This window comes from Haliotis asinina, chromosome 2 (genome assembly GCF_037392515.1).
Source record: "Haliotis asinina isolate JCU_RB_2024 chromosome 2, JCU_Hal_asi_v2, whole genome shotgun sequence".
NCBI classification, from domain to species: domain Eukaryota; kingdom Metazoa; phylum Mollusca; class Gastropoda; order Lepetellida; family Haliotidae; genus Haliotis; species Haliotis asinina.
The window spans coordinates 9572734-9586272 of NC_090281.1; the positions used below are offsets into that span (position 1 = coordinate 9572734).

General features: G+C 37.7%; 1 protein-coding gene across 1 annotated transcript; it reads right to left on the reverse strand.

Moving 5' to 3' along the window:
- Window positions 1-328: 328 nt before the first annotated feature.
- On the reverse strand, window positions 329-13523 carry LOC137273223 (small ribosomal subunit protein uS13). Its single transcript, XM_067805729.1, has 5 exons — window positions 13487-13523; window positions 12906-13007; window positions 11879-11965; window positions 10865-11058; window positions 329-448 (listed from the first exon to the last, which is right to left on the reverse strand). The coding sequence occupies exons 1-5, from the start codon at window positions 13490-13492 to the stop codon at window positions 373-375; spliced, it is 465 nt and encodes a 154-aa protein (XP_067661830.1). The 5' UTR covers window positions 13493-13523; the 3' UTR covers window positions 329-372.
- Between the last annotated feature and the right edge of the window lie 16 nt (window positions 13524-13539).

Consider the following 13539-nt stretch of genomic DNA (forward strand, 5'->3'; position numbering starts at 1 on the left):
GAAACAAAAAAATATTTAATTCAGAATTCCAAAACTACCAAAAGGCACCAGTACACCACCATACCTATGTATGTGCCAAGTTTGACGAAGAAACAGTGAATGGTCTTAAAGACCTGCACTGGAAAAGACAAATGTACATGGACGCATGAATGGAGTCTAGTGACTGATATTATGAGCAAGAATCTATTTCGTCAGGGTTCTTGCAATGTTCCTAGTCAGAGTATGATTCCTCCCCATCACATTCCCTCTAGTTACCAGCATAGCTTTCTTGGAAGTGACTTCTCACTGATGGTATTCAAAATGAAGAATGTGCAAAATGACAAACGTGGAGTTTTTCTTGTTTATTTTGACATTTACAGAGCTGCAGAGATTTTACTTCTTCTTTGCCACACCAACGGTTCTTCCACGACGTCCTGTGGTCTTTGTGTGCTGACCTCTCACCCTCAAACTGAAACAAACAAATGCATCACTTAATGACTGGGAACACACATGCACACTGGAAATAGAAAACCTACACAATCAATGTCCTGGTAGGACTTTCATGTACAGGTTTACTGCACAGGAAAACTAAATTGTGAATTAAATAAGCTGCTCAGTTCGGCGAGTGAAAGATTGAAATCACAGGACGTCATCCACCCAGAGGGTAGGTTCATCATGGCAGCTTATGATACCACATATTCAAGTGTCAGGTCATTCAAACAATGTCAAGGTTGTCACTGAGACATATTAAAGCAACGACTCGCTTGTGTTAAGTAAATAAGGAGTTCAATTATACACCAGTTAAACTTAAAGCTTTATTCCAGCAATATCAGGGCAAGGGACACCAGAAATGGGCTTCACACATTGTACTAATGTGTGGAATGAAATCAGGGTCTGCAGTGTGATAAGTGGATGTGATAAGTGGATGCGTTAAGCACAATGCTATACCTCCACCCTGTTTCATAGTAATGTCCACTCCTCAAGTCTTAATATTATCAGCCAAGTACCAAAAACAATTACATTCAGGACTTTCAAATGATCCCTTATGAGTACATAACCACACATGACAACAATTCCACAATGTACCATTATAACCTTCTTAGTCTGATAGGATGGTTACAGAAACCTTGAAAATTACAGAATCTATGTTGAGGGTTAGGTTCATCATGGTTTATAAACGGTCTATCCTTAAACAAAACTTTTGCCATTAACTACATCGAAAAATGCAGGAATAAATGGATGGATGGATGGATGAATGAAAGGTGGTCCTCGGTTGTAGGCCATGAAGCAAATGCACTATTCTCTGAAGAAAAAACTATTATGTCACAGTGAAATTCTCAGCAAATCATATTTAAACCAATAATCACAGTGTCATCCACCGAGAAGGTAAATTCATCATGGCAGCGCAATAACGTTTGAACTATTTCTCCGCTAAATCCACCATAGATAATTGTACAATTCAACATAATGTCATTACATTATTCACAGATATAGTCTGCAGCTGACTTTGTACACTCAAAACATGCAGAGTCAAAATACCTCTCCTGCAAACAAATGATTACTGTGTATAAGTATAACAGTTCCAACGTGGAAACAATTCCCAATTTAACAGCACGGCTGCTCAGTTCGGCGAGTGAAAGATTGAAATCACAGAATGTCATCCACCCAGAGGGTAGGCTCATCATGGCAGCACAGTACTGTATGAACTATCGGAAAATATAACAAGCCATCAGCAGCAAAGTATTATCTCCTGAATCAGCTGAAACATGGTGACTATTTCATGACAATGATGATGACCTTCAGATCCTGATGTAACCCTTATAAACACAAAAGTCAATATTTTGTATGAGAGAGAACAACAGAAGTAACACCAATCTCATAACACCAAACAAAAGTATCAAAACCTGAATCACATAACATGTGCAACTGGAACTGTACTTAGCATCACTTTTGTGTTTGATGCAGGAAACTGATCAGATTGTGAGCAACATTACTGAACATGAAAGTATTACAAAGCAAAACATCTTAAAATTATTTCTTGATATGCTGCTCAGTTCGGCGAGTGAAAGATTGAAATCACAGGAGGTCATCCACCCAGAGGGTAGGCTCATCATGGCAGCACAGTACTGTATGAACTATCGGAAAATATAACAAGCCATCAGCAGCAAAGTATTATCTCCTGAATCAGCTGAAACATGGTGACTATTTCATGACAATGATGATGACCTTCAGATCCTGATGTAACCCTTATAAACACAAAAGTCAATATTTTGTATGAGAGAGAACAACAGAAGTAACACCAATCTCATAACACCAAACAAAAGTATCAAAACCTGAATCACATAACGTGCAACTGGAACTGTACTTAGCATCACTTTTGTGTTTGATGCAGGAAACTGATCAGATTGTGACCAGCATTACTGAACATGAAAGTATTACAAAGCAAAACATCTTAAAATTATTTCTTGATATGCTGCTCAGTTCGGCGAGTGAAAGATTGAAATCACAGGAGGTCATCCACCCAGAGGGTAGGCTCATCATGGCAGCACAGTACTGTATGAACTATCGGAAAATATAACAAGCCATCAGCAGCAAAGTATTATCTCCTGAATCAGCTGAAACATGGTGACTATTTCATGACAATGATGATGACCTTCAGATCCTGATGTAACCCTTATAAACACAAAAGTCAATATTTTGTATGAGAGAGAACAACAGAAGTAACACCAATCTCATAACACCAAACAAAAGTATCAAAACCTGAATCACATAACATGTGCAACTGGAACTGTACTTAGCATCACTTTTGTGTTTGACGCAGGAAACTGATCAGATTGTGACCAGCATTACTGAACATGAAAGTATTACAAAGCAAAACATCTTAAAATTATTTCTTGATATGCTGCTCAGTTCGGCGAGTGAAAGATTGAAATCACAGGAGGTCATCCACCCAGAGGGTAGGCTCATCATGGCAGCACAGTACTGTATGAACTATCGGAAAATATAACAAGCCATCAGCAGCAAAGTATTATCTCCTGAATCAGCTGAAACATGGTGACTATTTCATGACAATGATGATGACCTTCAGATCCTGATGTAACCCTTATAAACACAAAAGTCAATATTTTGTATGAGAGAGAACAACAGAAGTAACACCAATCTCATAACACCAAACAAAAGTATCAAAACCTGAATCACATAACATGTGCAACTGGAACTGTACTTAGCATCACTTTTGTGTTTGATGCAGGAAACTGATCAGATTCTGAGCAACATTACTGAACATGAAAGTGTACAAAGCAAAACATCTTAAAATTATTTCTTGATATGCTGCTCAGTTCGGCGAGTGAAAGATTGAAATCACAGGAGGTCATCCACCCAGAGGGTAGGCTCATCATGGCAGCACAGTACTGTATGAACTATCGGAAAATATAACAAGCCATCAGCAGCAAAGTATTATCTCCTGAATCAGCTGAAACATGGTGACTATTTCATGACAATGATGATGACCTTCAGATCCTGATGTAACCCTTATAAACACAAAAGTCAATATTTTGTATGAGAGAGAACAACAGAAGTAACACCAATCTCATAACACCAAACAAAAGTATCAAAACCTGAATCACATAACATGTGCAACTGGAACTGTACTTAGCATCACTTTTGTGTTTGATGCAGGAAACTGATCAGATTCTGAGCAACATTACTGAACATGAAAGTGTACAAAGCAAAACATCTTAAAATTATTTCTTGATATGCTGCTCAGTTCGGCGAGTGAAAGATTGAAATCACAGGAGGTCATCCACCCAGAGGGTAGGCTCATCATGGCAGCACAGTACTGTATGAACTATCGGAAAATATAACAAGCCATCAGCAGCAAAGTATTATCTCCTGAATCAGCTGAAACATGGTGACTATTTCATGACAATGATGATGACCTTCAGATCCTGATGTAACCCTTATAAACACAAAAGTCAATATTTTGTATGAGAGAGAACAACAGAAGTAACACCAATCTCATAACACCAAACAAAAGTATCAAAACCTGAATCACATAACATGTGCAACTGGAACTGTACTTAGCATCACTTTTGTGTTTGATGCAGGAAACTGATCAGATTCTGAGCAACATTACTGAACATGAAAGTGTACAAAGCAAAACATCTTAAAATTATTTCTTGATATGCTGCTCAGTTCGGCGAGTGAAAGATTGAAATCACAGGAGGTCATCCACCCAGAGGGTAGGCTCATCATGGCAGCACAGTACTGTATGAACTATCGGAAAATATAACAAGCCATCAGCAGCAAAGTATTATCTCCTGAATCAGCTGAAACATGGTGACTATTTCATGACAATGATGATGACCTTCAGATCCTGATGTAACCCTTATAAACACAAAAGTCAATATTTTGTATGAGAGAGAACAACAGAAGTAACACCAATCTCATAACACCAAACAAAAGTATCAAAACCTGAATCACATAACATGTGCAACTGGAACTGTACTTAGCATCACTTTTGTGTTTGATGCAGGAAACTGATCAGATTCTGAGCAACATTACTGAACATGAAAGTGTACAAAGCAAAACATCTTAAAATTATTTCTTGATATGCTGCTCAGTTCGGCGAGTGAAAGATTGAAATCACAGGAGGTCATCCACCCAGAGGGTAGGCTCATCATGGCAGCACAGTACTGTATGAACTATCGGAAAATATAACAAGCCATCAGCAGCAAAGTATTATCTCCTGAATCAGCTGAAACATGGTGACTATTTCATGACAATGATGATGACCTTCAGATCCTGATGTAACCCTTATAAACACAAAAGTCAATATTTTGTATGAGAGAGAACAACAGAAGTAACACCAATCTCATAACACCAAACAAAAGTATCAAAACCTGAATCACATAACATGTGCAACTGGAACTGTACTTAGCATCACTTTTGTGTTTGATGCAGGAAACTGATCAGATTCTGAGCAACATTACTGAACATGAAAGTGTACAAAGCAAAACATCTTAAAATTATTTCTTGATATGCTGCTCAGTTCGGCGAGTGAAAGATTGAAATCACAGGAGGTCATCCACCCAGAGGGTAGGCTCATCATGGCAGCACAGTACTGTATGAACTATCGGAAAATATAACAAGCCATCAGCAGCAAAGTATTATCTCCTGAATCAGCTGAAACATGGTGACTATTTCATGACAATGATGATGACCTTCAGATCCTGATGTAACCCTTATAAACACAAAAGTCAATATTTTGTATGAGAGAGAACAACAGAAGTAACACCAATCTCATAACACCAAACAAAAGTATCAAAACCTGAATCACATAACGTGCAACTGGAACTGTACTTAGCATCACTTTTGTGTTTGATGCAGGAAACTGATCAGATTGTGACCAGCATTACTGAACATGAAAGTATTACAAAGCAAAACATCTTAAAATTATTTCTTGATATGCTGCTCAGTTCGGCGAGTGAAAGATTGAAATCACAGGAGGTCATCCACCCAGAGGGTAGGCTCATCATGGCAGCACAGTACTGTATGAACTATCGGAAAATATAACAAGCCATCAGCAGCAAAGTATTATCTCCTGAATCAGCTGAAACATGGTGACTATTTCATGACAATGATGATGACCTTCAGATCCTGATGTAACCCTTATAAACACAAAAGTCAATATTTTGTATGAGAGAGAACAACAGAAGTAACACCAATCTCATAACACCAAACAAAAGTATCAAAACCTGAATCACATAACATGTGCAACTGGAACTGTACTTAGCATCACTTTTGTGTTTGATGCAGGAAACTGATCAGATTCTGAGCAACATTACTGAACATGAAAGTGTACAAAGCAAAACATCTTAAAATTATTTCTTGATATGCTGCTCAGTTCGGCGAGTGAAAGATTGAAATCACAGGAGGTCATCCACCCAGAGGGTAGGCTCATCATGGCAGCACAGTACTGTATGAACTATCGGAAAATATAACAAGCCATCAGCAGCAAAGTATTATCTCCTGAATCAGCTGAAACATGGTGACTATTTCATGACAATGATGATGACCTTCAGATCCTGATGTAACCCTTATAAACACAAAAGTCAATATTTTGTATGAGAGAGAACAACAGAAGTAACACCAATCTCATAACACCAAACAAAAGTATCAAAACCTGAATCACATAACATGTGCAACTGGAACTGTACTTAGCATCACTTTTGTGTTTGATGCAGGAAACTGATCAGATTCTGAGCAACATTACTGAACATGAAAGTGTACAAAGCAAAACATCTTAAAATTATTTCTTGATATGCTGCTCAGTTCGGCGAGTGAAAGATTGAAATCACAGGAGGTCATCCACCCAGAGGGTAGGCTCATCATGGCAGCACAGTACTGTATGAACTATCGGAAAATATAACAAGCCATCAGCAGCAAAGTATTATCTCCTGAATCAGCTGAAACATGGTGACTATTTCATGACAATGATGATGACCTTCAGATCCTGATGTAACCCTTATAAACACAAAAGTCAATATTTTGTATGAGAGAGAACAACAGAAGTAACACCAATCTCATAACACCAAACAAAAGTATCAAAACCTGAATCACATAACATGTGCAACTGGAACTGTACTTAGCATCACTTTTGTGTTTGATGCAGGAAACTGATCAGATTCTGAGCAACATTACTGAACATGAAAGTGTACAAAGCAAAACATCTTAAAATTATTTCTTGATATGCTGCTCAGTTCGGCGAGTGAAAGATTGAAATCACAGGAGGTCATCCACCCAGAGGGTAGGCTCATCATGGCAGCATAATACTGTGTGAACTCTGGAGTTAAATCCAGCATCAATCCATTGAACATTCACCTTATGTTGCGACCTTATCAACAGATCTCGTTTATTGTTGACTTCACATATCCAAAATATACCCAAAGGAAATCAACAATTTTAACATGGTAAAAGACACAGATGCCATAATCAAAATTATCTCTAAACAAAATAATGAAATCATCTCCCTGACATAAACATTCAAGGTGAGCTGATTTTTACGCCACTCTCAGCAATATTCCACCCATATAGTGACGGTCTGCAAATAATCTAGTCTGGACCAGATGATCCGGTGATCATCAGCATGAGCATCGATCTGCACTACTGGGAACCGATAACGTGTTAAAAGTCTGCGAGCCTGACCACCTGATTCCGTTAGTTGCTTCATATGACAGGCATAATCGCCTTTTATGGCAAGCATGGGTTGCTGAAGGCCTATTATACCCTGGACCTTCACAGGTCTGTAACATTCAGAAATACCTTAAGCACTTGCTGTATGATTAGTTTAAACAGTTCTTGTGCAAAATTTACTGAATCTACAGAAGCAAGGCTGCTCAGTTCGGCTAGTGAAAACTTGAAATCACAGAACGCCATTCACCCAGGGGGTAGGTTCAACAGGGCAGCATGGGAATAGCTAGATGCTAATGGTATATAGACAAAGTCTGCCCAACACAGAAGCAAAGCCTGATGTGGGTGATAGATCGATCTTGTTCTTTGATCACTACAGAAACATGATCTGAGCTCATGCACATTATTTTTTCTGAAATACCACCTAAATAACAAACATATACATTTGGGAAAGTTACATCTGCAAAAAAAAAAAAAAAAGACTATGCTTCTGAAACATTTCTAGAAAAGTGATCGCCAAAGAAAATCAACTATCAACTAGGACCCCCCACCCCCTCCACTTTGATCAACGGAAATCCATGATCACACAATGCTTGAGAACAAAACAAGGAAGAAAAACTTCCGAGACAATAGTAGGCATGAGTCTCATTTCCTTCAGGAACTTAAAAAGGAGACATTATCATTGAGAAATGCAGACATTTGTCAAACAAAACAAACATTGCAGACAATCTAGTCAAAACTGCACTGGCTTGTTCCTTCCACTGTTTACCTGGAAAAACTCACAGATCATGTTTTATTGTTTTAAAATCAAATCCCCTTAAGAGAATTTCCTGAATCTTTAAGTACTCCTCTATCATAAAAGGTTGAAGTTCATGTGAATGCAAAGATCAATTTTGAGAAACATTCCAGATTGAAATAAAGACTAAACCTGAACACACAAAAACAAATTGTTTAATTAGATCTCGATGTGCTGCTCAGTTCGGCGAGTGAAAGATTGAAATCACAGAAGGTCATCCACCCAAAGGGTAGGTTCATCATGGCAGCACAGTACTGTATGAACTATCGGAAAATATAACAAGCCATCAGCAGCAAAGTATTATCTCCTGAATCAGCTGAAACATGGTGACTATTTCATGACAATGATGATGACCTTAAGATCCTGATGTAACCCTTATAAACACAAAAGTCAATATTTTGTATGAGACAGAACAACACAAGTAACACCAATCTCATAACACCAAACAAAAGTATCAAAACCTGAATCACATAACATGTGCAACTGAAACTGTACTTAGCATCACTTTTGTGTTTGATGCAGGAAACTGATCAGATTCTGAGCAACATTACTGAACATGAAAGTATTACAAAGCAAAACATTTTAAAATTATTTCTTGATATGCTGCTCAGTTCGGCGAGTGAAAGATTGAAATCACAGGAGGTCATCCACCCAGAGGGTAGGCTCATCATGGCAGCACAGTACTGTATGAATGACTTAAAGACTGCATCAAGTGAACATTGAAGGCAAAGAACAAGAAAATAAACATAAGGAAAACAACCCAATCAGTATTATCTCCTGGTTAATCTACTGAAATGACAACTTCATGTCCATGATGTTCTGTATGGTAACCTCAAGGACACACTGATCAAGATTTTATATAAAGATGTCAAAAACCAATCACAAATGTTTGAACACTAAGTTATCCAAAACTTTAACGACAATAACAGGCAACATTGCTAGGACGTCACATATACCTCATGCCAAACCAACATGTGTTATATCACAAAACATGTGATTATAGGTAGCTGTTGAGACCTTCCCTCCTGTGTATACTGAAGCTTGCAAGTAACAAGTGAACTAATTGTAACATTAACCCTTGAATCGTAAGTTTTACTCGGTAACAATTCTTTAAACTATTTCTCAATCAGCTGCTCAGTTCGGCGAGTGAAAGATTGAAATCACAGAATGTCATCCACCCAGAGGGTAGGCTCATCATGGCAGCTATAACATGAGAAATCGTGGCATCTGTGTTAAAAATATATCTAATTTCTGTTGATCTTCACGACAGTAAAGTTTACATCTTTATAATGCAAACAGTCTTGGATCTATGTTGAGTGGCGTGATGTCTGATTAAAGATTCGCCGTTGCTGTAGCAATGAATTTTTCTATTCAACAGTCAAACAGAATGAAACATTAGCGGTATCCAATGTCGAGTTCACAGTTATTAAATTAACAAAGAACTTACAGATTACCAAATTCCTATATGAAGTGATTCAATTAATGGGTACAGATATCTTTTTCCATAAGATCTGCTGATAGATAAGCTTGCTAACTTGCCTTATCAGTTAGCCTCAGCTCAATAAGGTGAGTGAAAGATTGAAAGCACAGAATGTCATCCGCCCAAAGAGTATGGTAGGTTCATTATGGCGTAGAACAGCTTAAAAATTAACTTGACATTTGAAATGTAATCAGAAAACTAGCCCTATCAGAGCACACATCAGGTGAATCAATAACTCTTATAGTGACAACATAAAAACTGCTTTTTGTTCAGGTTTAAAGTCTTAAATTTTCAACAACACAAACACCTGGGATCCCTAGTACATATAACCACAGTAGATCTGATCTAAATATAGCAGATCAGAACGGTAGTTTAATTTTTCTACTGTACTATCTTCATTTCATGAGTGACATTTACAGGTGTTGTGAGATACCTCTCAACAAGTATCCTCAACTGTTAGGACTTATACAACACTCAGAACTATTCCACTTATCAATGCAGACAACAGTCTGGACATAATCAAGTCTTGAAAAGGCAATACAATTATCAACATTACGAGCATTGACACAACTATGAATGACATGCCGTGTAATGCTGCATGCCCAAAATTGGTAACTCATATGTACATATGTGTAGATACAAATAAAACCAACACTTTCAGGAAATGCTGCAATATATCTCTGCTCAGTTCGGCGAGTGAAAGATTGAAATCACAGGATATCATCCACCCAGAGGGTAGGTTCATCATCGCAGAGATACAAATCATATTATATTAGGCTTATATACAAGTCACTCCAAAATTCAGAAAGCAGTATTGAAAAAATGTACCTGTGATTTTCAAACATCAAATAAAAACTATGAAACAGATTCAGTCGCGAGCCTACAATCATTGACGTATTGCAAAAGCAATGTATTGCCAAACAAAGATCACCACTTTAAAATATTTTAGTCAAAACATATGCGTAAAGCAACGAACAGTTGTCATTACCAGGTTATTTTATGCATTGATGTAGTCTCAGAAGTATGATTATATATGGAAAATTCTTAACCTGTGTGCACTAGTAAATATCGCCTTAGTAGATCTACAGTTTAGTGACACCTTGAGGAGTCAAAAACTGAATGGAGATGAACTGCAACATCTTGACGCATGGTTAAAAGATGTCACCACTGAAACCAGTTTGTACATCCACACAAGGGACCTCACCCCTGAATATTCAAACAGAATGTCAATGTGTATCTGGGACCTAATCTTCACAAGATCCTCTTGAGGAAAATATTTATCAGAACATTTCCAAGGAACATATTGGAGACAACACGTCTAGTGTACCTATTCAGCCCAGAATCTTACAACAGAAACATTTTCATGAGGGGATGGGAGAGCTATCTTGCTAGAAATACAGACAGCTCCATCAACTCACCCCCAGTAGTGACGGAGACCTCGGTGATTCCTGATCTTCTTCAGCCTCTCCAAATCCTCACGGAGTTTGTTGTCAAGCATGTTGGCCAGCACCTGGTTGAACTTGCCATCCTTCACATCCTTCTGTCTGTTGAGAAACCAATCTGGGATCTTGTACTGACGGGGGTTTGTCATCACTGTGATCACCCTGTCCACCTACAACATCCACATGTTAGTCAACAAATCATGAACATGAATAACTGTACAGGCTGTTAACAAATGAATTCAAAAACAATAAGTCAAGTGCAACCATGACCATGAGAAAGTATTTCTTGCTTAAAAATTATTTCAGGATTACAAATGAAACTAAATAAATAACATAGTACCATTAATAATGAAACATGCCAACAGTATTCTGTTTAGATTCTTTAACATTTTAGTGATTCTGCATTCAATAAATCCCTCTGGCAATAACACATACAAAATTACAGCGAGATCTAGCCTGGACCAAGAACTCCAAAGGATTCTGGTACAGCAAAATGTGGCAACCCAGCAGTGTAATTAAAGTTACCTTAGTCTACCTGGAAACACTTGCCGCAAAAAAATTCAAAGGACATTGTAAGTATGAAGATAAAACAAGGAGCTACTCAGTTCGGCGAGTGAAAGATTGAAATCACTGTTCTTCATCCACCCAAGAGGGTATATTCATCATTTGTAGCCCTTCAATTTCAGGTTATACAGCAGTATTAGAAATGATTTAATTATATTGTTCTTAAACTCAACCAGAAGTAAAGTGAGTGTTAGCAGGGATTGGGATAGAAAACTTTGACCATGTGCAATCTTCAGGATCATTACCCATGTTCTCAATATAGAATAGGCCACTGCCCTTGTATCAACAGTAAACATCAAAATTTTAGTGGGCCTTTTTGTTACTCTAATGTGCAAAATGGCCCATGGCCCCTGCCTTTCCCAATCCCCGTTGTTAGGTTATTTACAAATGCAACTATCTAAACCATGAGAAATGGTGTGATTTTACCTCCTCATCAGAAAGCTCTCCTGCGCGTTTAGTAAGGTCGATATTTGCCTTCTTCAACACAACGTTGGAGAATCTACGACCCATACCCTGGAATAAAATAACTTAACTTTTACAAAACATAGCCAAACACTGTTTCTGGTTCAAGAATGTTCAAGAATGACAACCTGCAAGGAGGAGGAAAATACCATTTATACTAATCACTGGAACATGTCTAACAATAAATTACAAAATGTCTGTGGATGCATTCACACATTGGCATTTCTTGAAGTTGAGTTTAAGTTTATAATAATACCTACAGTATTTCAGCCATATCAAGACTAGAACTAGATACAAATTCCCAGTATATATACAAGAACAGAAAAAGAAAACTGTCAGTGACGGACAGCAATATGATTTAGGATTTCACAGAAACAAAAATGAAAACTAGCATCCATCTCTAAAATTTGATTTCATCAGGACAATATAATATAAAAACTGAATATTGCAAGCAGCTGAAGGTAATCACCATACTTCAGACCTGGGCAATTATTGAGAAATTTAGCTGAACATTAAAATAATACCTTCTACTATTAAAACATGGTAAACATAAAAATACTTTGACTGAAATGGAACTTACTTACCCTCTCCAGTGGATAATTTTATGGTACTTTGTTTAAACTACTAATTCCACTAATATAATGGTACCAACAACACTGTTTGGAGCACTAGAGGAGTGCATTATAACTAATATAAGCCAAAGTCGAAAGTCGCCACCATAGGTACAACAGAACCTGCAGGTATACAGAAATGTTCCCTAAACTATGTAAAAATATATCAGTATGTGTAGTAACCCCATCGAACATGGGTCACCATTATTGCCCCCTTCTTCACAAGTTACCACCAATGTATCCTGGCTGATTATAAACACATAATCAACAACATCCCATGTCATGACATTGTTATGACTAGCCAACATTTGGCTACAACTACTTCCCATTTCTTGCAATGTACAATAAACATCACTTACATGGGAAATGAAACTACACACCTTAATTGCTGTAAGGGCGAACATAATCTTTGTTCGTCCATCAATGTTTGTGTTCATCACACGCAAGATGTGTTGGAACTTCTCGGGTATAACCAGTGACCCCTGGAAAGAAAAGTCCTTTTCATTTATACACGAAGTGGCCATGCATTAATATAACAGGCCATCAGTAATGATTTTGTAATGACTTGGCCCCAAAGACTTTAAGCTGCACGCCATTCAGTATGGAGATTTGAGCAGGTCATATAACCTTTAATGACAGATATGATCAGTTAAATGGAATCTCCATGCGAAGGTACTGCAATCCGCCAAATGGCATGGGCAAAGGTTCATAAATACGGACAAACAGGACTGGTAACAACTTCTAAAATCAGGCGTTGTGAAATAACAGACGAAAAGATATGTAACTATTCATCGAATAACATGTCATAGTAATGTGGAAGTATCTTTATATCATTTAAAATTGTGTCGAATGTGACAAGACAACATATAAATGTTTGCTCCTGATAGGTATAATGTGTCAGAAATATCACAGATTTCCCTGGATGAGTGGATTAAATTCTGGAGTCGCTTCCACAACTCACCGACATGTTGGAGGTTTAGCGGAAAAGGAAGTACAGGGGGGATAACTACGTAA

Bases quoted from the DNA above. Each gene is read 5' to 3' on its own strand.
- LOC137273223 (XM_067805729.1), bottom strand. The intron at 11,966-12,905 runs GTGTGTAGTTTC...ATTTTATTCCAG, and splicing joins TCGCCCTTACAGCAATTAAG to GGTATGGGTCGTAGATTCTC. The intron at 11,059-11,878 runs GTAAAATCACAC...TGGATGTTGTAG, and splicing joins GAGAGCTTTCTGATGAGGAG to GTGGACAGGGTGATCACAGT.